We start from the raw sequence: 24,123 nt of genomic DNA, 5'->3' as shown, positions 1-24,123 counted from the left end.
TCCAAAATACACACTTCCTAAATGCATATGGGGATGTTCCCCAAAAGAATTATTTATTTGATCATGTGTCAGTTGTGTGAGCTTACATTATCATGCTTGAGAAGGCTGAGAGCTCTTCTCCCCATAGGTCACTGTCTAGCACTATTATCTGCTGTCTGAGAAAGAGCTAATCAGAGCCACTGGCATGACAGGATCCTCATGGGATATCTGCATGCCAAGAATCCCACATCTTGTTTCGAAATTCTCACCTCAGCTAGAAAACTATGGAAGTGTGAAGCCACCAAAAAGCAGAAAGTTGATATGTAACACAGAAGCAAGTGTTAGAAAGGCAATGAGACAGAGAAATCTGTAAATAATTCAGAAACTCAGTTAGCTAAGGGCATGATAATGAAAAGGAAATGCAGGAGTTCTTGGTGACAATATTGCTGAAGGTTAGGAAATTACTTAATGATAATAGATGAAATACTTGCAACTTCATGGTATTAGACAGACTAGTATACTACATACCTAGTACTAGATAATATTAGATATATGTTGCAAAACTTAGTCCACGTGTTATCTGTAAGTACACTGATATCTGTGAAAATATCTGCATTGCAGTTGTATCTGTAATGCTTCTGACAGATGAATTTATTTGCAGGTTTCAAAACAATTTCTGAGTTTACAGGACAACTGAAAGTAGTTGTGGATTAACCCCAGTAGGCAGCTAGGCACACATAGCTGCTCGCTCACTTTCCCTTGTTCCAACCCCAGTAGGACAGGGGAAGAGCCAATGAAGAGTAAAAGCAATAAAACTTGTGGGTTGAGAGGAAAATCATGCCATAAGTGAAGGTAAAGTGGAAGAAGAGAGAAAGAAAACAAGACAAGTAATGCAAAGGCAATTGATGCAAAAACCACTCACTCACCACCTTCTACAGGTAGACTGATGCCCAGCCAGCTCCCGAGCAAAAGACAGCTAACATACCTGAGCTCTCCTCCTCTCCCTGTTTATTGCTGAGCATGTCACATGGTGTGAAATATCTCTTTGGTTGGTTTGGGTCATCTGCCTGGTTGTGCCCCCCCCTCCTCCGAGTGCACCCCCCAATCTATTCACTGGGGTGGCAGAGGGAGAAACAGAGACAGCTTTAACACTGGGTGGACACTGTTTAGCAAGACCTAAAACATTGGTGTGTTATCAGCATTTTACTGGTGACAAACCTAAAAAACAGCACCTTATGAGCTGCTATGAAGAAAATTAATTCCATCCCAGCCAGACCCAGTACAATCTCCACTCCATATTCCATACCATTTATGTCATGCTCAAGTCCCACACTTTCCAATACAACCTCATTTATCATGCCTCCCTTCTCGTCCTTTGATTTTACACAGATATCATCCCTTAGTATAGTGCCATTCCTATAAAATATCCAGAAAATGTTCCTAAAATGTCCACTGTGTTAATTTAGTTGATGTCTTGGATTCTGTCTGTTACAGCCGTCACTCAGGTCAGGAGAAATATGTTGTGTTGAGTTACTGGACATCAAAACTAGCTCAGGCCGGGTCACTGCTGCACTTGCCTGGCTTTTTGTGAGGCTTGTTCTCTGTTGGTTTAGGTGATTTCTGCTGTAGTACTTCCTAAAACATACAATTCGAATAATGGGTTATTTTCCCACAAGGTTAAATCTCTTGAGGTACACATCAGCCTTCACCATCCTCTCGCATTACCCACCAAGTGTACCTGGGTCCTTGAGCAAAAGTAGCCCCACAAATAGGTTTGCCTTTTCCCAAAGGAGGAACAACCCATACTGTCTTTCCCAGACAGTTCTCTACATGCACTATGAGGGAAGTTTTCTCCTTCTACAATACATAAGGTTTTCATTTGGGCAGGTCCAGGTCAGTTAGCTAATCCTCTGGTATTAATTAGCCAAGTGGCTTCTGCTAAATTTGCATCCCACTGCTGACATGTCCCAGTGCCCGTTACTTTCAGTATAGTCTCTAATAGTCCATTGTATTGTTCAGTCTTTCCGGAAGCTAGTGTGTGATAGGGAATGTGATACAGCCGATCAATGCCATATTTCTAGGTCAGGTACTTATGAGATTGTTTCAGAAATGGGTCCCACTGTCTGACTCAATGATTCCTTGGCTGCCATGTCACCACAGAACTTGCTTTAAAGGCCCAGTACAGTGTTTTAGGTGGTGGTACGTGTACCATATAGTGTTTCAGGTGGTGGTACGGGTACTGTACTGTCCATTTATCCTGTTCCACAATATCTAGGGTAAGCTGGATGGCTTTCACTTCTGCACACTGACTTAATTCACCTTGCCCTTCATCAGTTTCTGTAACTTGTCACGTGGGATTCCACAGAACAGTTTTCTACCTCCAATGGTTTCCCACAATATATAGGACCCATCGGTAATAATAAACAGAGTATATTGTTTCTCATCTTCTGGTAATACATTATACAGTGGGGCCTCTTCGGCATGAGTCACTTCGTCAGGCAATTCTCCAAAGTCTTTGCTTTCTGTCCAGTCCATGGTCTTTTCCAGCATTCCAAGGTAGCTGGGGCTCCCCATTCAGGCCCATGTTGCCCCACACAGCGATGTCATCAATGCACTGCAAGCTTTCTGGGGCTTTGCCCTGTTGCAGTGCAGTCTGGATCAGTCCATGGTCAATGGTAGGGCTGTGCTTCCACCCCTCCACGGCAGCTGATTCCAGATTGGACACCATTCCAGATTGGACATCCTTCCACATCAAAGCTAACTGTGGCCTGCACTGCTGAAAAAGGGATTGAGAAAAATGCACTGGCAATATCAGTTATGGTGTATTACTTGGCTGCCTTTGACTCCAGTTCTAGCATGTCCGGTACAGCAACACCTAATGGTGGCGTGACTTCATTCAGGCCATGATAGTCCACTGTAAACCTCCATGCTCTATCAGACTTTTGCACTGGCCATATGGGATTATTAAAGGACAAGCGAGTCTTGCTAATCACACGCTGGCTCTGAAGTCGACAAATCAGCTTCTGGATGGAAATGAGGGAGTTTCAGTCAGGACAATATTGATGCCATTGCACCATCACGGTAGCAGTTGGCACTTGCTGTTCTTCAACACACAGCAGCCCCACAACAGAAGGATCACTCAAGAGGCCAGACAAGGCAGACAGCTATTTAAGCTTCTCTGAACCTGCAGGGGCTACATCAAAGGCCCAATGATCCTCCTTGGATCCCTGAAGTACCATCTTTTGAGAGAGCCAATGGCAAGGATATATGGGGCTTCTGGACTGGTGACAATAGGATCCTTTTGCCACTTATTTCCTGTTAGGCTCACCTCGGCTTCTAACACAGACAACAATTGGGATCCCCCTGTCACTCTGGAAATTCTGATGTATTCTGCTGTCTTGTATCCTGATGGCATTAGAGTACACTGTGCACTGGTGTCCACCAAAACCAAAGTAAATCCAATCGTCCTTTTCCTCTGCTCAACCTGAGGCAGGGTCCCCTGTTCCCAATCAGAAGATTCATTACCTGACTTTTGTAATTGCAAACCAGAAGTCTTTACACTATGAAAGGAGCCCATGTCCATCTCTGTAACTCAGGCTATGCTACAAGGACTATTCACAGGTGTGATCCTACTACAGACCAGCATGGTCCATGGCAGAAGGCGTGGTGTTCAAACCCACATGGACATAAGTCCATTGCATCAGTACCAGAAAGAGGAGAGGGGTCCTCAGCCCATCTAGTGTGTCTTGTGAATCGCTCAGCAGCAACCAGAGCAGTAATCTTCCTGAAAGGACCCTTTATAACCACTGCCTTCCCCTGCAATTCACATACACAGACTTAGATTCCAGAGGTATCAGAAGGTAAGTGCACCGTCCCACTTCCTCATATCCTCCCCATAGTCACACAGATAGAACCACAGGGTGGCATGTTGCATGTGCTCATGGTTCCCTCTCGTTTGAGCAGAGAAAGGCCAACTTGTGGTAGCTCAGATGCTGGGTTGCAGAGACAAGGAGGGAGAGAGATTATCCACATTGTCTTCAAGTTGTCAAACCTTGTGGAACAGTCTTTCCACAGCTGACATGCAGGTCCATAGCAGGGAGGGGGAATAGAGATTCTCTTCAAATTTCTGGAGCTGGCAGACCAGTCTATACAAAGTTGGTGCCTCGATGTGAGCCCAGTCCATCATTGCTAGGTTGCCGCCCCATGATGTGGGTATGCTTTGTACAGACTTCTGCCACACAGACTGTGTGTACTGTACAAGACTCAGATCTTTAGGGGCCTGATTATTGTCCATGTCACTGTATATCACCTCCGCCACCACTAATTCCCTCAGACACTGGACACCTTCCTCTGTGGTAGTCCACTTGCCTCACTGGGTTACAATATCTTACTTAAGAGGGTACCTTGGCTTCATGCTCAATAAGAGCCACCTCCGGATGCTCCAGATGGCTGCCCCTCTTCTGATCTCTCTGTCAATCCCACAGACCTAGCAACAGTTCCCAGCTGCTGTGCTTCCCTACCTTCTGGTTCCAGACTGTTAGGCCCACTACCCCAGCACTGGACCAATCAGGTGGCAATTCACTCATCTTGCTGATGGACAACACCTTTCCGCCTGTCTTGCAGTTTGGTCATGGAGAGAGACCAGGCAGTTTCCACCTCTTATGATTTCTACCTCCTTCCTCTGCTGTCCTGCTGAAGAATAGGATGCCTCTTCTGATTCTTCCTCTCTCCCCCTCTCAGGAGGAGCTGCTTCCTCTCTTACTAACTGAGTTGACCTCTGCTTCCACTGTTTCTTCTTGACTACAGGAGCAACTATTATAGGTGAGGGTTTGGTCTCTGGTTTAGTGTCCGTTTATGTGGCCTCAGAGCAAGAGATCTTCTCAGTGCCCATTTATGGCCTCTTAGATCAGCAGACCCTCTTCTATCTCTGAGAGGACCAGGCAGTGGCTTGATAGGTGTGAGCCAGGTCCCAACATGGCTTTCAAAGTCACTGTGTTTCACCTCCCCTTCTTCAAATGGTGTACTAGTTTGATAGGTTTACATGCCTGTTCAGGCATGAAATCCCAAGCTATAGGAGACAACCCTATGTACCTGCCCAACTCCTCCCACGCACCCTGCCACCCCAGAGATCAATTGCCTTAGAGCATGTTCCTGTGTAGCACCCCCAATTAGTTGTTTAACCTTGTGAACAACACTCAAAATCAGGTTCACAACACACACCAGTATGAACAGTCTGATCATACAAGGATATTGAAGCAACTGAGAAGCCATTGCATCAAGGCTATAAAAGCCTACCCTGGAGGAGAGGAAGGGATAGGTGCTATTCTTTCCTCTCTCCATGAAATGTTTCTCAGAGGACAAAAGGGGAAAGGTATCGTTGCTGGTTTTGTCCATGAGACGATTCTTGGGGTACTGGGACACCAGTGATGTAAGACCCAAACACCAAATTAGGCTGAAGGCCAGTAGATTCATCATAGCTCTCCCAAGCAAAGGAAAACAAAGTGTTAAACAACACACTAAAGAGAAAAAACTGGAAACAGTCATTAACAATTCTTGGAGTCTGTGGTACAGCTAGAAAGGAATCAAGCATCAGAATACTCAAGGAAACACATAAGTCAGCAACCAAAGTAAATATTCCAGCACCATGATCCGCAGCAGCCACTCAAATAACTAAACAGGTATAAGAGCTAGAAGTTTTAATCTAGCACACTCAAATCAAATCTGATATTATCTCAAAGGCCTTGAACCCCATGTTGGGCACCAAAAAGGACTGTTGCAGGTTAACCCCAGTAGGCAGTTAAGCACACACAGCCCCTCGCTCACATTACCCCCTGCAGCCCCAGTGGGACAGGGGAAAATCAAAGGAAGAGTAAAAGCAAGAAAACTTGTGAGTCGAGATAGAAATTGTTCAGTAAATAAAGGTGAAGTGGAAAAAGAGAGAAAGAAAGCTAAACTAAACAAATGATGCAAAGGCAACTCACCACCTCCCAAGGCTGACTGATGCCCAGCCAGTTCTCAGGAAAAATATGGCTAAGCTCCCTAAACCTCCTCATCTCCCTTTTAATTGCTGAGCATGTTATATAGCATGAAAAAACTCTTTGGTTAGTTCAGATCATCTGCTTGGTTGTGTGTGTGTGCGTCCAACTTCTTGTTGGACACACAATCTATTCACTGTGGGGCAGAGGCAGAAACAGAGAAAGCCTGACGCTGTGTAAACATTCTTCAGCAAGACCTAAAATGTTAGTGTGTTATCAGCATTGTACTGGTCACAAATCTAAAACGCAGCACCCTACGAGCTGCTGTAAAGAAAATTAACTCCATCCCAGCCAGACCTAGCACACTAGCATAGCTAAAACCAAAAATGTCACAGATAAAACATCTCAGCCTCATAGAATCATCTCAAAACTGACTAGCAAAAATATAACATTACTTTACCTATCCCTATCATGATTAAAATGATTGTCTATTCAAACATCCATTAAAATAAAGCTATGTCCCAGGGATTAGTCAAACAAAATTATACAAGAACTGTGAATTAAATTTAAATTGTCAACTTAAGTACAGGTAAGTGTAACAGTCTTACATCTTTCAAAATTGAATTCAAGTTTTAGCAGACTGCTCTTTTACATAGTTATTTAAATAATCAACTGATAATTAAATACCTGGCATTTCTTTAATTCCCTCTTTAGCTGAAGAATTGTGATGTGATGTGTCTCTTGGCTAGTTCCAGTCCCCATCTCAGTTTCCTGCATGGTGAGAGCTTCCTTCCTTACTTCCTGTACCATAGCGATCCAGCTCTGCAACCTCTCCCGTTGACTTCTTTTTAAGCTAACATCATCATTCAGATCAACCAGAAATGGGAAGGCTTCATCTACACAATTTCTATAACTAAAACATTGAACCTGAAGCCGGGTGAGCTGCTCCTCAAGTGAACTGATACGAGTCCTTTCTTGATTTAAGTCGTGTGTACACTGATTACCGACTTGCTGGTTCTGCAAAGCTTCTCGAAGCAATCTGATTTCAAGTTCCATTTCATCAATCCGGTCTTGATCGGGATTGTAATTTACAACTGGTTTATTTCTAATGTTTTTGGCTCTGTTGGCATATTTGAGGGAATTTAAAGATTCATCGAAGTCTGATGAGGAGGGACTTATACATGTTATCATGACAGTCTTGGCATTTCCTCCAAGGGAGTCTTTCAGAATACGAGTGATTTTAGCATCCCTGTATGGAATATGTACACTTTTTCTTTTGGGGTCTCCAAGGGCACTGATGACATTTCCCAAGGCCAGCAGACCACTGTTGATCTGAATTGACTCTTTGAAGCGTTCACCAGTATTTCCAGTCTTTGTCACCCTCTCTGATCCTGCCAAATCCACAAAATGAAACTTTGAAGCAATCACCTGGACTGATTTCCAAGATGAATCCTGTGCGGTATCAGTATTTTTTTGAGACTCTGTGGACTGTTTCTGACAAATACTGATGGTAAAAATGGCGTGAGATCGACTAGAGTGTTCATTCATTTGTGTTGTGCCTGTGTGACGAGCTGCATTGCCACTTTCCAATAGGCTTAGCACTTCATCTGCACATTCTACTTGGAATTCCTTAGCACCGACAATCACTTCAAACACCAAACCAAAGAAAGTAAGAATACTTCGATTAATTCTAAACTCTTCAGCAAAAGTTTACAGCAATTAGGAATAGTCAAACTATAAACACAAACTAGAGAAATACACAAGCCTGCATTATTATGTCATAGCATGTAGCTATAGAAAAAGAAGACATTGAAATATGAAAAGCGTGAGGTACAGCACATCTGAAACCTGCAGATATTTAATATAGGGGTGTATTGTGTCATAGCATTTGAAACAATATTTTAAGCGTAATACAGAGCTTTAGTCATTTACACATTGCCATATGCAATTTGCAATCTAGTGATATCTAGAAAAAGTATGAGCAAAGTCAGCTCAAAGGATATTTTGCCAGTTTAAAAAGAAAAAAAAAGGCTAAAAAAAAAAAGTTTGTAGAAATGATTCTTACCTTTCGGCAAGAACAGAATTTCTATTCTATATAGCTAAGGCAGTCACGCCTTTAGGACAGGTATCTATTAGTAACATAATAATGTGGAGGCGTACTTCTACCAAGTACTCCTACCAAGCATATTTTTTGTCCTGTTTTAATGAAGGATGGAAAATGTCCTAGAATATTCAACTGAAGGTGACTCCAACTGTACTGAAGAAGATACACAGCTTAATATAGAATGCGAGGTCCTTATGAAGCAATGATATTATCTGCAAGATTTGTGCTAAATTAGTGCCTTCTTCCAGCTACAGACAAGAAAACCATGCTAGCTCAATGCAACAGTATATTAATATTAGAGCAATTAGACACAACAATTATACTATAAAGAATAAAGAAAAAAAACCCAAACCCAAAACAGATTATACAGTTTCAGAATAAAATATCTCTACAGTGGATTCTTCCAGCATTTTCATGTAGTAGACAGGAGAACTATAGCATAAGTGTTAATTTCAAAGCCTCCAAAAAATATCAGACACTATTAATAAAATTTTTTCTTCCAGCCATTTCATAGTTGAAAGGGAACAGACATTTGCAGTATAAGTGGCTTAACAAATATAATTTTGAAAGGAGAAGCAAAGGTTTAAACTTGAAATACTTATTCAAGTGAATAATCACACGCTACTGTGTTTCTAGACAGAATTTGAAGAAGCAATAACTGTACTTCTACTTTACAATTTTTTGCCATTTCTGATGGAGCATCTATATCTTTCACAGGACTCTAAACCCAAAACTGCTTCAAATCAGCTAAACTGAAAACGTAGATTTTCTAGTATTAATAATGAATAAACTCTCTCAAGAGAAGGCAAGAATAACCTGGGCACACAACTGAAACCAAACACACCAAATTTTAGAGGTGAAATTCTACCTGTATTTCCCTTTTCATCTTCTCGGATATGTAATTCTTTCACAGAGGTCTCCAACTCCAACAAATCTCGAAGTTCTTCCTTGTAAACCTCTATATAAGATACTTTCACATGGAAGTCAATGTTACGGTTTTCAGAAATATGCTGAAATAATTCCTGAATCGCTCGTGGGATTATGCCCTTTTCATCCTCTGCAACTGATGCTAAAACATAAGCAAAGATGTCACAGAAGCTGTAGTCATTCTGATGCATAAATTACAAAGACTGAAGACTGAGAGAAGTCTGTGAGATTTGCTATTCAATATACTAAGGAATCTGAAGAGCTCAGTGTTCCCAAGGCTTTTTGGAAATATTTGTTTTTCTGGAGTTCAGAATACTTGTTTGCGTCCATTAATAGGATACAAAGTTAAGTTCTAAATTATGTCATGTTATAGTCATGAAAGTTATGAAAAATAGGAGTCTACTTTAAATCTATACTACTCATTATGGTTGGCAATGACACTGCAAGCGTTTGAGAAACTATAAATTCCATTTAAATACAGGAAAGACCATTAGTAACTTGGTGAGACAAGATTTACGACCAACATTTACAGTAATTAAGTTCCTATTTTTTCAAAGTAGATATGGCACACTAATGCCAAACTCTGGTTTTATTTTCTTTAATATTCAGCATAGGACAATGCTTCCATAAATAGTGTTCTTTATTCAAGAGTATGGAAACTCTTTGTTTATCTGTGAGAGGATACCAAGAATCTTTTTTACCAAAAAAATAAAGGGTTACTCGCATCTAACTATGAATTTAGTAAATATAAAACTAAAATTGCTGAGCTATGAACACCCTCAGATTGTGACATCCACTACCTGAAGAATTTGCATACCAATGACACTTACAAGAACATTAAAAAACTACTAGTAGAGGAAAGACAAGTGAAGTAAGCAGAATTAAGAGGCCAACTGTATGAGGTTCAACAAGGCCAAGTGCCGGGTCCTGCACTTGGGTCACAACAACCCCATGCAGCGCTACAGCCTTGGGGAAGAGCGTCTGGAGAGCTGCCTGGAGGAAAAAGACCTGGAGGTGTTGGTCAACAGCCAGCTGAATATGAGCCAGCAGTGTGTTCAGGTGGCCAAGAAGGCCAACAGCATCCTGGCCTGGATTAGGGATAGTGTGGCCAGCAGGACCAGGGAAGTGATCGTCCCCCTGTACTGGGCACTGGTGAGGCCCCACCTTGAGTACTGTGTTCAGTTTTGGGCCCCTCACTACAAGAAAGACACTGAGGTGCTGGAGCATGTCCAGAGAAGGGCAGCAAAACTTGTGAACAGTCTAGAGCACAAGTCTTATGAGGAGCAGCTGAGGGAAATCGGGTCGTTTAGCCTGGAGAAAAGGAGGCTGGGGGGAGACCTTATTGCTCTCTACAACTACCAGAAAGGAGGTTGTAGTGAGGTGGGGGTCGGTCTCCCCTCCCAGGTAACAGGACGAAAGCAAACAGCCTCAAGTTGTGTCAGGGGAGGTTTAGACTGCATATCAGGAAATATTTCTTCCCTGAAAGTGTTATCAAGCATTGGAACAGGCTGCCCAGGGAAGTGGTGGAGTCAATATCCCTGGAGGTATTTTAAAGACATGAAGACGTGGTGCTTAGGGACATGGTTTAATGGTGGACTTGGTAGTGTTAGGTTAATGGTCGGACTTGATGGCCTTAAGGGTCTTTTCCAACCTAAATGATTCTATGATTCTAAATAACAGGAAGATTTTAATACCTAATGAGAGATGTAGAATAATCTATTTATATGCATTTGTAAGACTTAAATCATAAATTTCTATGATGTCATAGAAATGTCTCTCAAAAAAAAAAAAAGGCAAAGAGCAAGCAAGCAAACTATTAATTGCCTAAAGCAGACATTTTCAAGGCAAGATAAATGTAGCAAGATTCGCCAAAACACCGCATTTCAGGAAGAAATTCTAGTTTAAGTTGTATATTAAAATGGGGAATGGGAAAAAGCACTTTATAAATTGTTTTTCTCTTAGATACTTTTGGATAATTTTTTTTAGAACAGTTTAATTATCATATAAACTCTGGAAGCATTTATTTTTACTATACTTTTTTTCATTAGCACTTACAAATTCTGCAGCATCATCTGCTACATATTAAATATTTAACTTGCATAAATACACTGTTCACTAATTCAAAAAAACCCCAAACTTTCTACAACCTACCAATGTGGCCACCTCCAATGGTGTAAGTCTTCCCAGAACCTGTCTGTCCATATGCAAACACTGTAGCATTGTATCCCTCAGCCAAAGATACTAGAAGAGGCTTAATGCAAACAGTAAAAACTTCTTCTTGGGTTGAGTTTTTGCCAAATACAAAATCAAAAGTGAAGACACGGTCTTTCCCAATGATAATTTGTTGTGTATTTGGGACTAATCTCACACACACTTGGTGGTTATGAAGTACTTCTTTGGAAAGCAGAGGTCTGATTCGAACTGCAACTTTAACTGGGATCTCCTCCATGCCAGACTCCATCCCTGTGCTCCCCACTCAGTATTCACGTAGTCAACAAGAAATCTGTTACCACTCCTGTGTTCGCCTTATTCACAGTTGTCTGCAACTAAGAAAAAAAGTTTTCCATGTTATATAATAAATACTAACTTCCTGCTGAAGTAGAAAGTTGACATTTCCTAAAGAATACATAAGCACCATCAAGCTCTTGAAAACTACCCGATATGAAAGCAGCTATATTAATAGCTGTTACATCAATTAATAAATTAATTTTGCCTCTATTAATTTCCAAGCTAGTAGACTTAACCTTGAGTCTGAAAGTTGCCTGATTTTCTATTTGAACATAACACAGCCATATGAAGCAATAACGTCCTAAGAGCTTGTTAATAAACACTTGTTGATAAAGCACATGCTTACAATGAATCCTCTCATTTTCCTATCCCTGCATTCATGCAACATAAATCAGCCAAACAAATCCTTTTTTTTCAAAAAGTTATATGTATATGCAAACATGTGTTTTAAAACCCTCTTCCATGTAAGAAGTGCCAAGCATTTGTAACTTGCCAAGCACACAGAATGCAGTTGTACTGCTTACAAAGGACGTGTGGTTTTAAGTCTATCTAATTACATACATACAGAATTCCTCTGATTTTAGTCTGCATCTTTAAGCACATATGTAATTTTTTTGTTAATTGCACATTTTAGCAACCTTGTTTCCTTACACTGCTCCCTGCATATTCATTCTTATGATATAAGCACTGTACAGTAGCACAACTGTAAATATCAAGGAATGGCCTTTCTTTACAGCTGTCTTTCATCAGCATTCAAAAATCTTCACAGGTACCGCTGGATCCCAAACACAACTTTTTCTTTTTTTTTTTCTTTTTTTATCCCTAATTCTAAGAGTTTTCGCAGTGCAAGGGAAAGTTTGCTGAACTTTCTGCTTGCTAACTCCTACACATTGCCTTTAAGAAAGCTGTATTGCCATACTGGCAAAACTCGTCAGCCAAGCCCCCAGAATTCAAGTTTGTTGAAAACAAACAGGCTTGAACAGTTGCTGTCTTGCAGTTGCAAAGAGAACAGGTTTTGCACATCATTTTATTCCATTTAGTTTGATAACTTGGACATGCAGAGTGGAGAAACTATCTGAAGTTGAAAAAAGAAAAGCCCCTTTTATTAACTAAGCGGAATGAAAATACGCAAAGCATGAGACTGAAATCAGACTCATATCATAAAGGACATGGCAATCAGAAACAGCTACATAAACTTATTAACTACAGATTCAAAAAACATTTTGATGGATCTCTGGTTTTATTTATCTAGGCCCGTTATTTTTATCCCTTTGCAAGCACTACTTTAAAGTGCTGACATCCCCCCTTCTCTTTTAAAGTTCTATTAAAAAAATATAATTAAACCAAGCCGCTGGGGGGGGGGGGGGAAGAAAGTGGGAAATCCTATTTACTATTTCATAAAAGCATGTGGGAATATGAAATAGGCGCGTGCCCAGGCCACAGACATACTCTGGCGTCGACACACGGTGTGCTCTTGGCTGCCAGAAAGCGGGAGCAAATATACTGTCAGGGGTATCTGGGGAGCGGGACAGCCCATTTCCCACGTTCGCCGTGTCCCGCCGTGCACCTTTTACTCCAAACCTGAGAGGAGCCGGGAGCGGGGTCACGTCTGGGTCTCGGGAGCCGCCCGGGGCCGCGGAATCCAGGGGGCCGGACTGAGGGGGGGTGCCGCCGAGCTCCGCCGCGGCTCCCGGTGTGAGGGATGCGGCCGGGAAGCGGGCAGGCCGCGGCGGAGCCGGCCGGGGCGGCGGCGGCCGGTCCCTGCCCGTTGTTTGCGGCCCCTCGCTAGGCAACGGCGCCAACGGCGGCCACGGCGGCAGAGCGGCGCCGCCTCGCGCCCCGCCGCACGCAGCGCCCCCCGGCGGCGGGGAGGGCTCTTTCCCCCACCCCCAACCCCCGGCGCGTCCTGACGGCGGCGCTGGGTCAGGCCGCGCAGGCCAATGAAGAGGCAGACGCGCCGCCTACGTCACTGCGCCGTTTATTCGACGTAGGCGATGGTCGGGGGATGCCACGGAGAAGCGGCAGCGAGAAAGCCCGGGTTAGCGGAGTGCGGCCGGCAGAGCTCACACCGGTCATCCCTGGCGCGGCGAGGGGCAGACGCGGAGGGCAAAACCCAGAAATAATAATAATAATACTAATAATATTTTTAAAAGACAAGCTGTTAATACATCAGAGCATTTGGTTCAGCCAGTTCCAATTTAAGAGTATGACAAAGCACCGTTATGAAGAGAGTAATCGCAATTAAAAAGAAAAAGCATCAGCGCAACGGCGGTGGGACGGGGGTTAGTAATATATACATCGCACTCGGTGAAATGGGACGTCCTTCATCTCCTCCCTGTGGTCCCGGGCATAGTCCCAAAGGTAGTAGTCGAGTAAAACCGCGTTGATCTTCTCACGCATGTCCTGACCCTTCTTCTGGTAGAGCTCCAGCAGGTCCTTACAAATCAGTGCGCAGCACCAAATGGAACAGCCACGGATCTCCACCTCCTCCCGATCCCCAGACTGGAAAATCCTTCCTGCGGGACACCAGAGACAGCAATCCAATTATGCTCAGCAGACACAGCCGCCAGGATGGCCTGCATTTGCGCTTTGTTTTTCTTCCCCCTCCACATTTATTGTATTCAAGGACTGCAGTTCTCATGACTTGCACTACAACTGCTAACGATGTTGCTATGCTTTTACAAATTTACCTCCCATTCAATTAAAACAACATCCCCTATTCTAAGGGAGCAGTTTAAGAACAGGACAGGTGTTTGGGTTATACTGCACATTGGATGACTATTTCTTTGCTTGTGGAGACAGAAAGGATAGTGGAATGCAATTCTGAGATGGGGTATTTTCTGCCAGTAAAACCCTACTCTAAGATTTAAAACAACAACAACAAACAAACCCAAACTAACAGCAACCAAACCCCATGTATATAAAAATATAAAGGGACCCATTTGTTTGAATGACTTGGATGGGAATGTCCTTATTGGGACTTTTGGAAAATATAAGTTGTTTACATGATCTGTTTAATACATAGCGATATATACATATGGCCATTCCATTAAGATCCACAGACAACTGAGTTTATCTGTTTATCTTGCTGTATAATTTTAAAATTGCATAAAAGCAGTCCTAGCTCTAAATACAGTCCATTTTACAGTGGAAAAGGGATTAGTTTATGTATTTATTCACTAAAGTTCATAGTTGGCAGGTCCTGGAAACTGGAACCACACTTAAAAATGAGAGTCTAATCTTATGCAATTAACTTCATTTAAATAATTTTTTTTTTTAATCAGATGTTTATAATATTACCTTGCTTGTCACTAGCAAGGGACCTGGACAAGCTAGAGAGGTGGGCTCGAGCAAACCTTATGAAGTTCAACAAGGCCAAGTGCAAGATCCTACACTTGGGTCAGGACAATCCTCATTATCAGTACAGGCTGGGGGATGATGTGATAGAGCAGCCCTGCGTAAAAGGACCTGGGGGTACTGGCGGATGAAAAGCTGGACATGAGCCAACAATGTGTGCTTGCAGCCCAGAAAGCCAATCACATCCTGGGCTGCATCAAAAGAACTGTGGCCAGCAGATCCAGAGAGGTGATTCTCCCCCTCTACTCTGCTCTTGTGAGACCCCACCTGGAGTACTGCGTCCAGCTCTGGAGCCCTCAGCACAAGAAGGACATGGACCTGTTGGAGCGGTCCAGAGGAGGGCCATGAAGACAATCAAAGGGCTGGAGCACCTCTCCTGCGAAGACAGGCTGAGAGAGCTGGGGTTGTTCAGCTTGGAGAAGAGAAGGCTCCAGGGAGACATTATAGCGTCTTTCCTGTACCTGAAGGGGGCCTACAGGAAAGCTGGGGAGGGGCTGTTTGCAAGGGCCTGTAGTGATAGGACGAGGGGCAATGGTTTTAAACTAGAGCAGGGCAGGTTTAGATTAGACATTAGGAAGAAGTTCTTTGCAATGAGGGTGGTGAGGCACTGGAACAGGTTGCCCAGAGAGGTGGTGGAGGCCCCATCCCTGGAGACATTCAAGGCCAGGCTTGATGAGGCTCTGAGCAACCTGATCTAGTTGAAGATGTCCCTGCTTACTGCAGGGGGGTTGGACTAGATGACCTTTAAAGGTCCCTTCCAACCCAACACATTCTGATTCTATGAATTATGTGCAGATAGAGAGGAATCCCCATACTTCTACATCATCTTTGAACTAATGAAGAAATCATTGCTTCTTTTATCTAAACCTCAAAAATCACAACCATACTCATGCTGAAAAGTGGTTTTGGCAACAGCAGACCTTCAGAAAAATCAGAGATTAACTGGTTTAGAGTCTCTTTAATCCTTCCCTTATCAATATTTAATCCAAGGAACAGTTAGATCTTTATAAAAACGTAACCTTAAGATCTCATTCAAGATCATTGTTAGAGAATAAGTTCCTTCCTGTCACCTCATCACCACATAAGAAGCCCTTATTCCTTGGAAGAAAAAAAAAATATGCATAACCCTTACATGGACAAAACACTACATTTTAAAAGTAGCTTTAGTCTTCAGTGTCAAGAGATAAGATTACTTGATATCAGTAAGGGACGAACAAACCTTCACGTAGCTTCTTCATCAGTTCTTCAGAATACTTCATTGCTTTTAAGTGAACAAGAACTTGAGGAATTCTGTAGTCAGCAAATATAGTCAGACTAGAAATGTCATCAAAAAAGCCGTCTCCTTTGCCTTCTAACACACTCCATGTATCAGCCACAAGAATTTGTGCCCGTTTGTAGAAAGACACCTTTTTTTTCTGATGAAAGAAATTTACAAATTATTTAAGTGCCTGAAACATCAAGAAATACAGCAATACAGAGATAGACTGGTAAGAGTTACATTAAACTATAAGTTGGTTAAGCTAATATATTAGTTAACCAAAACAGAATAGAGGGGCAACACTCTTAAACACCTTAAAATCTAAACAATATTGAACCACAAACAAGTATCATGTGGAATGCTCATAAATAAATTGAAATAAAAGAAAAAACATAGTAGAAGTCACTCTGGTGGAATAAAAATTGTTTAGGTTCTGCTTGGATCTCAGAACACAATAATGTTAGTTTGCTTGCACTTAGCAAACATTGTAGTTGGAGTGCACGAAACATTAATTCTTTCAGAAACCCTAGAGTTCAGCAAAGCTTTTATTTCAAGGAGAAAAACGTAAAAGGCATGTATCGGATTAGACAATTAAAACATTAAGTTAATCAATTTATCCGTAACATTAAGGAAATAAAATTCTAGTGAAAACTTTAATGAACGCTCCTGTGTTGTGTCGTGTGAACTACTAGTTAAAGAGGATAGAGGAAAAAGAAATCCAGAAGAAGGTGTTTTCACAAATATGAGATCTTAGATACATGGTTCTATGCATGGTTCTATTTTTGTCATTAACTTTTTTGCTGGTGCTAATCCTGCTTTTGTGACCGCTGACAAGACGGAAAACTGGTGATATGCTACAATGTGTATGTTGTTGAGGTTTTCGCTCTATGATGAACACAATGTGTGAACGTAAATCAGGCCTGACAAATTTGGTGGCCTTCTATGATGTTGCCACAGCATTGGTAGATAAGGGGAAAGCAACCAACCTCATCGACCTGGACTTATGCAAAGCGTTTGACACTGTCCCGCACAACATCTTGGTCTCTAAATTGGAAAAGCATGGATTTGATGGGTGGACCACTCGGTGGATAAGGAACTGGCTACATGGCCACACTCAAAGAGTTGCAGTCAGTGGCTCAGTGTCCACATGGAAACCAGTGACGAATGGCATTCCTCATGGGTCAGTACTGGGACAAGTCCTGTTCAGCATCTTTGTCAGTGACATGGACAGCAGGATTGAGTGCACCCTCGGCAAGTTCGCCAACGACACCAAGCTGTGTGGCATGGTTGACACACTGGAGGGAAAGGATGCCATCCAGGCTTGAGAGGTGGGCCTGTGTGAACCTCATGAAGTTCAACCAGGCCAAGTGCAAGGTCCTGTACACGGGTCATGGCAATCCCAGGCACAAATACAGGCTGGGTGGAGAATGGATTGAGAGTAGCCCTGAGAAGGACTTGGGCGTGCTGGTGGACAAGAAGCTCAACATGAGCAGGCAATGCGCACTTGCAGCCCAGAAAGCCAACCATATCCTGGGCTGCATCAAAAGAAGCGTGGCCAGCAGGTTGACAGAGGTGATTCTCCCCTCTTGGCTCTGCTCTCGTGAGACTCCACCTGGAGTACTGCATCCAGCTCTGGAGCCTCACCACAAGAAAGACATGGACCTGTTGGAACGGATCCAGCAGAGGGCCACAAAGATGATCAAAGGGCTGGAGCACCCCTCCTATGAGGACAGGCTGAGAGAGTTGGGGTTGTTCAGCTTGGAGAAGAGGAGGCTCCAGGGAGACATTATAGCGGCCTTCCAGTACCTAAAGGGGGCCTACAGGAGAGATGGGGAGGGACTCTTTTATCAGGGAGTGTAATGACAGGACATGGAGTAACGGCTTCAAACTGAAAGAGGGCAGATATTGGATATCAGGAAATAATTCTTTACTGTGAGGGTGGTGCGGCATGGGAACAGGTTGCCCAGAGAAGTTGTGGATGCCCCATCCCTGGAAGTGTTCCAGGCCAGGCTGGATGGGGCTTTGAGCAGCCTGGTCTAGTGGGAGGTGTCCCTGCCCACAGCAGGGGGGTTGGAACTAGGTGATCTTTAAGGTCCCTTCCAACCCGAACCATTCTGTGATTCTGTGTAAATCCACATCTTTAAAACAAAAGGTGGTAGTGTGTTACGTTTTTTTCCTCCCTTTATAGCTAGAAGAGCTTTTTGACTTTTGACAATGTGTGCTAAACAACAATATCTAACTGGAATGGCTAATCTGAAATACAAGTAGGTGGCGATTCAATTTATTTCCAGTTTTATTCTGCCACCCTTCATATCACTACAACTTACAAATGGCATTTTTTAAGCTAATTTAATTTTACTTTATTGCTAAGATGCTACAACTATTCCTGAGAGCAAAGCATATTTTTTGTCACTAAACACTATTCTCCAAAAAATACTGAGAACAAGATGTCCAACTGCATTTCACAGAACAACTTCTGTAAACATCCTGTGCTTCATTCTATACTTGACATAAACGCACAAACTTACTTCTAGAGAATATACACAATTTTGTATGTTAAACACCACTTGAAACATCACAACAGGAAGTAAACAATTAATAGACCAAATTCCATCATAGCTCCTACTGCCCCAAAGCTAATGGAAACCAAGGACGTTGCTCTTTTATAACATTAAGATTATTCCAAGACAGTAAAGAACTGATGGTCTCCAGCACCATACCATTTTGCAAGAGCAGAAGAAGGGAGAATTCCACTGGAACTTTTAATCTCATGCTGCAATTTAATTTGGAAAACAAATACTGTCTGGGACTTGTGATTGAGCAGATGAATTTATAATTTCATTGTTTCAATTATTGTTAATTTTATGCTTTACAGAGTTTCTGAAGTTTATGTAAAATTCTCAAAATTAAAAAGACTATTAAGCATTTCTAGTTAAGTTTTCTCGCCATTCTTTTCAACAGAAAGCAAGGGAAGTGTTAGGTGGGTGATACTATATCTCAAAAATAGTATCATTTGCCCCAAAATGGAACACCTTACCAGATGGCAATATATTTACACTTTTTTTTTTTCCTGCAACACCCTCACTTTCCAGGAAAAGCTACCACATACAAGGACAATTGTTTCTTCTCTCCACTACAATGCAACAGTATCAAGAGAAGTAACTATGACGTACTGATATTAAAAGAAAGATGGAGTATTGTGTTGGCAAAGAGCAAAATGTGATAGCACAGCTAGTAAAAAAAGGCAAATAGGAAGATCATGAGAATTTCACAACCTCAGTCCCAAGCGACAGGAAATAGGAGATAAATACACACAACGCCAATGACTGGAAGCTCAGAAAGGACTCCACCGTGTCTATGTCAGAACATGAAAACCCCAATATGCAAGTACAATACAATCTAATATTTGAACTTCTGTCAGGATCCAAATTCAGGATAGCATCTGAACGTGAACTATCCACCCAAGGACAAAAAGATTTCGGGGATTTTGGGTATGGTTTGCAGTTCACTTTTCAGAAGGAAAAGGACATTAGCAATTCTATAATTACACTCAGTTAGGTGCAATTATGGAAAGTATTTTGTGTATGTCTTTGCAAAAACATATAGACAAAAAATTGTGTTGATTTTATAAGTTCCCTTAGAACGTTAGAATGCGGGAGAGCTGTAGTGGTCTGTGACAGTATGATTCTACTGTAGAATATATTGTATAATCATACATATTTCTAGTATGGAGTGTTACTGAAAAACACTGGTTTGCTATTGGCCGTCTCACCATCTTTAGAGTTCCCTCCGAACCCTTTATTGAAGGCAAAGTCTTACTTGTGAGCGCTCAACCTGCTGCCATAGAAATGATGTTGATAATGTGACCCATGTCACCTTGCATTAGGTGTTAACACTGATTTTTTTAATATTTTTTTTTCTAAACAAGTAGGGTGTAAAATTGGTCTACATTATTTCACCCACCTTCAAAATACACATCTTGCTTAGTGAAAGCAGAAAAACAGCTTCCATATTCATGCAACAGGCTTTACTACTATGTCAGTGCTTACGGTCTGTCTGGGATCATTTTTGGAACATCTTTTCATTCTGTAGTCTGCTGCTGCTTTTAGGGAGGCTTGCTTTATAAAGCACTGAGCATCATCTCATGAAAGACATTACGTCAATGAATACAGTCACTATAAAGATAAGAAAATACTCTATTTATCACTTTACTTGGAAAATATTTCCTTTTTGATCATCATAATCGTCAAAAAATTACTTGACATGTAAAAAATCCCAATAAATTAAACCAGTAGCTTCAAAGATTAGTTAGAAAGAACCTGATTTTTCACGTAAACATATATTACTTCATAGCAGGAGACAGAAAAATAAAACCATGCTGCATACTGAAGGTCAGATTTAAATGATAAATGCAGTAGTTTCACAGTTCCAGTGACAGGTGTTCTAGGGAGTTACCCTGAAAAGACTGCACAGACTATCTGTACAGGCTGCACTGTCACTGGAGTAAATTCTTTTTGGACATAATGATGTAACAGCTGAATACTACTGCAGATGGAACCGAGCACAGAAGCAGCTACATATGTCACTGATGCTAAATAAAGATCATGCCTGTATAGGCAAAAGCAGAGATACATAAAACAGCCTCTGTTTACTTTCCATCAGTGTCTTTCAGGAAAATGGCTTCAAAAATCTTCAGTATACTGTCAATCTGTCAGAAGTATGGGTTACTTTTGGCCTGTAGTCATTTGTGCAACGCCTGTTGAATCAACAACAATCTATAGTGTGGATTCCCAGTAGTTGTACATTTTCACAATTCTACTGGAGTTTTGTTTCCTTCATTAGCTGCAGAGATCCTCAAGGTAAAAGAAGAAAGAGATGGGGGGAGGGTGGTTGGTAGCAACTCATGAAAAAAAAAGAAAAAAAGGAAAAAAGATTCTGATTTTTTTCAGGCAGAAATTATCTCAAACATTATGCATTTGTATGGAGTACAAAGGAGTCGTGATCTAATTGGGAGCCTGGAGTACATCAAAATAAATTACAACAAAGTCATAAAGACAGGGACAGAATAAGAAAAAAAATATCTCTCCTCTGGGGGAAAAAAAGTGACTCTTGTAATTAGAAATACGTTCCTGATTAGTTAAGGACTTAAGAAAATCAAGATTCTTTTACTGTTAATAAATTGCGTGATTCTATTTTCAGAGGTTTAGACTGATAGATAAATGAAATCTGAACAATTTTACCCCAGCTTAACAAAGCAATATACTGTGGTCCAAGAGAATTATTTAAAGAAACCTTCTTCCCTATCTGTATGACTCATAGCAATTTACATAATTAAGATGAACTGCTTCAAAGTCTGATTTTCCCTTCACTATACAGACCAATATCTTAACTGATTTGAGGCAAAAATACTAAAATGATGGTAATTTTCCTTCTTATCTTCCTCTAATTTTACTTTTGAAGACACTGAGTTCCACAGAAACGTTTCTGTTCACCTTCCATTTCCTGGAGTAGAAACCCCAACAATTCACTAACATTAGATCAATTCTGAACTGACTACCCTCTCAGAAAAATTTACGTAGACAACCTAAGCGCTATCTTTTAAAGTCACAATCAGTAAGGAGTAAATTCTTACCACAAGAAATTCAACGTTAGAACTAGCTTACCTCAAACACCGCCTCGTCTCTGTAAGAAGGAAAGTTTTCCAGTACTAGGCGCAGCAGTTTCTGAGCACTTTTCTCACTCATTTTAACACAGCTGAGGAAAGAGCCTCCAAACTTCTCTAACAGAACTGTTCCACTTTCATTCAGCACCCGATGTCTTTCTTCAATCAAAGGTATGGGCACTTCGGTGTCAGAGCGAAATACGTGCTTAACTTGGTCAAGTGTCATGGTGGCAAAATACGATGCACTGGTAATGGGTATTCCTTCAGAGAAGTAAAAATAAGAAGTTGTCATAGCGTATCCGAAGACCTATTGCAGTGGTCTGCTGCAGATGAGAGCATTTATATGGTAAAACTTAAAGGGTCTATTAATCCTTAAAATCAACTGAGTGTTCAGTGATAACATGCACCCACACAGCTGCTGAAAACTGAATTGGTGTTTGCACACAGGGCTTCCTTCTACAGGTAAGCATTTCCAACATGAAACCGTGCAACCTATCTTACTTTTTATACCTAATTTTTCCCAACTGCTTAGTTTTCATCTTTGAGTGTGGTCTTTACACAGCACACTGGCAAATATAGTTATTATCTATTTAGTACAGTCAGCACGGGCCTGTTTTCCCTTAGCTCCTGATCAAGCTGCGCATTTAGGAAAAGTATCTTAAGCCTTCCCTTCATGTACAAACAAACAGGTACGAAATTAATTAAAACTTCCATCTATACCTACAAATACCTCCTTCCCTGACGACAGCAACAAGAGCCAGTGCTAAAATACTGGCGTTGGGGGCGTGCGGTTTCCAGATTTACGCTTTGGTACTAGATTAGTCCGGAGGATTCTCAGTTTAAGCCTCATTTCCCCATTTGTCACGGGAATACGTGGTTTCTCTTAAGAACACACGTGAAACAACAGAAGTGGCGAACGGCAGACTACAGACCAGACCTTAACAGCCTTTGTACGGGAAAAGACGCAGCCCAATTCAGAGCAGAAGTTACGCCGTTTCATCGCGAAGCATTTCGTTCGCGCGCTGCCGGCTCCACGGGACGGCCCGCAGCACACGGACTCACCAACACCCCCCCCTCCCCGCCCCAGCAACAGCCTGCACCAGCGGGGCCCGCTTCTGAGGTAGCGCCTCCATTTTGCGCTCACCGCTCAGTTCCCACCCGGCTCCCGGCTCCCTCACATCGCCCCTCAGCCCCTCACAATCCAGTCCCCACCTCCCCACAACGCCCCGTCCCCCCACAGCCCCCTTCCGCCTTCCCTCCCAACGCCCCTCGGCGGGGCCTGGCCAGGCCCGGCCCGGCTCCCCCGGCGCTCACTAACCGTCGTCGAGGGCCCTGTTGACAGCGGCGCAGAGGGACCAGTAGCCGCTGTAGGTTTTACCCTTGTACTTCACCAGGTACTTCTCCTCCTCCCGCTGGGACCAGAAGGAGAAGTTGAGGGTGTCCACCAGGAACACCCAGCCCACCGCCTCCTCGCCGGCGGCCCGCGGGTTCAGCTCGTGGAAGCTCTTCCAGCCGGCCAGCCCGAACTCATCCGACGAGGCTTTGTCGAACAAGCTCTCCGCCACCCGCCGCGCCCCCTCCTCGTCCACGGACACATCTTTGCTGTTGGCGGCGATAAACTTAGCGGACTCCAGCGGGGACGGGAACACCTCCATGCTCGGCCGCCTCTCTGGGAGGGCAGGAAGCACGCCTTCAGCGACAGCCGCGCCGGCCAGCCCCGGCCAGCCCACGCAGCACGGACGGGCAAGCGCCCCGGCAGCACGGCTCAAGCCCTCCGGCTGCGGCACAACCCCCGCCCGCAGCCCTGCCTCTTACCGCCGCCGCGGGGCGGGGCCTAGACCGTGCGGCGGGGCTGGGCCGACGGCGGAGCGCAGCCCCACCTCCATTAAAAAAAGCCAAATGAAATTTGCACACTCCCCTACCCCCAAAAAAGGGAGAAGAGCCAAAGCAAACCAAGTCAGGACCCACCGCACCCATGCGTACCCCACGCTTGTGCCTTTTTAAAGCTGTTTTTATTCAGGAAGTGAAATTAAAATTTGTAAACTATAAATACAAATGCCAACATATTACATGAGATATCCAGAGGCTTTATATTTTTTTAATTTCTCACAAATAATTCCTAGGGAATTCAACATACAACAAGGAAACCAAACAAGTTTAAGTTTTGCATACCATGAAAAACAAGTTACAGAGTTAGATACCATCAATTTGCCAATTTATAAGAATTCCTATCTCATACAAATGAAAGCTCAGAAAACAACTATATTTAATTCGTTAATGGTACAGCAACTGTCATGTCTAACAGTGTTATCTGCATTAAGCAAGCTGTCTATAACCAGGTGTACTTTACCAC

At 42.7% G+C, this 24,123-nt stretch overlaps 2 protein-coding genes across 9 annotated transcripts in view; both read right to left on the bottom strand.

The window, feature by feature from the left end:
* KIF27 (kinesin family member 27) overlaps window positions 1-13,389 on the bottom strand; it is a 32,335-nt gene extending 18,946 nt beyond the window's left edge. For 3 of the 8 annotated variants that reach the window (XR_008463770.1, XR_008463767.1, XM_054185316.1), the window contains exons 1-4: window positions 13,061-13,304; window positions 11,137-11,531; window positions 8,927-9,127; window positions 6,642-7,600 (exon numbers count right to left, since the gene is read on the bottom strand). Coding sequence is in view for 1 of the 8 variants with exons in the window: in XM_054185316.1 (XP_054041291.1) it covers window positions 6,642-7,600; window positions 8,927-9,127; window positions 11,137-11,446 (1,470 nt within the window). In the remaining 7 variants the exon portion in view is untranslated. The other 5 variants (XR_008463771.1, XR_008463768.1, XR_008463769.1 and 2 more) reach the window with 5 other exon arrangements.
* A 25-nt stretch (window positions 13,390-13,414) lies between these two features.
* Window positions 13,415-23,579, bottom strand: QNG1 (Q-nucleotide N-glycosylase 1). The gene is made up of 4 exons (XM_054185317.1): window positions 23,089-23,579; window positions 21,772-22,031; window positions 16,070-16,265; window positions 13,415-14,009 (listed from the first exon to the last, which is right to left on the bottom strand). Exons 1-4 carry the CDS (start codon window positions 23,423-23,425, stop codon window positions 13,777-13,779), a joined length of 1,026 nt encoding a protein of 341 aa, XP_054041292.1. The 5' UTR covers window positions 23,426-23,579; the 3' UTR covers window positions 13,415-13,776.
* Between the last annotated feature and the right edge of the window lie 544 nt (window positions 23,580-24,123).

The sequence above is a fragment of the Rissa tridactyla genome, chromosome Z (assembly GCF_028500815.1).
Source record: "Rissa tridactyla isolate bRisTri1 chromosome Z, bRisTri1.patW.cur.20221130, whole genome shotgun sequence".
Taxonomy (NCBI): Eukaryota; Metazoa; Chordata; class Aves; order Charadriiformes; family Laridae; genus Rissa; species Rissa tridactyla.
Note: the sequence above shows the minus strand (reverse complement) of the source record. Positions and strands in the feature narration are given on the sequence as shown.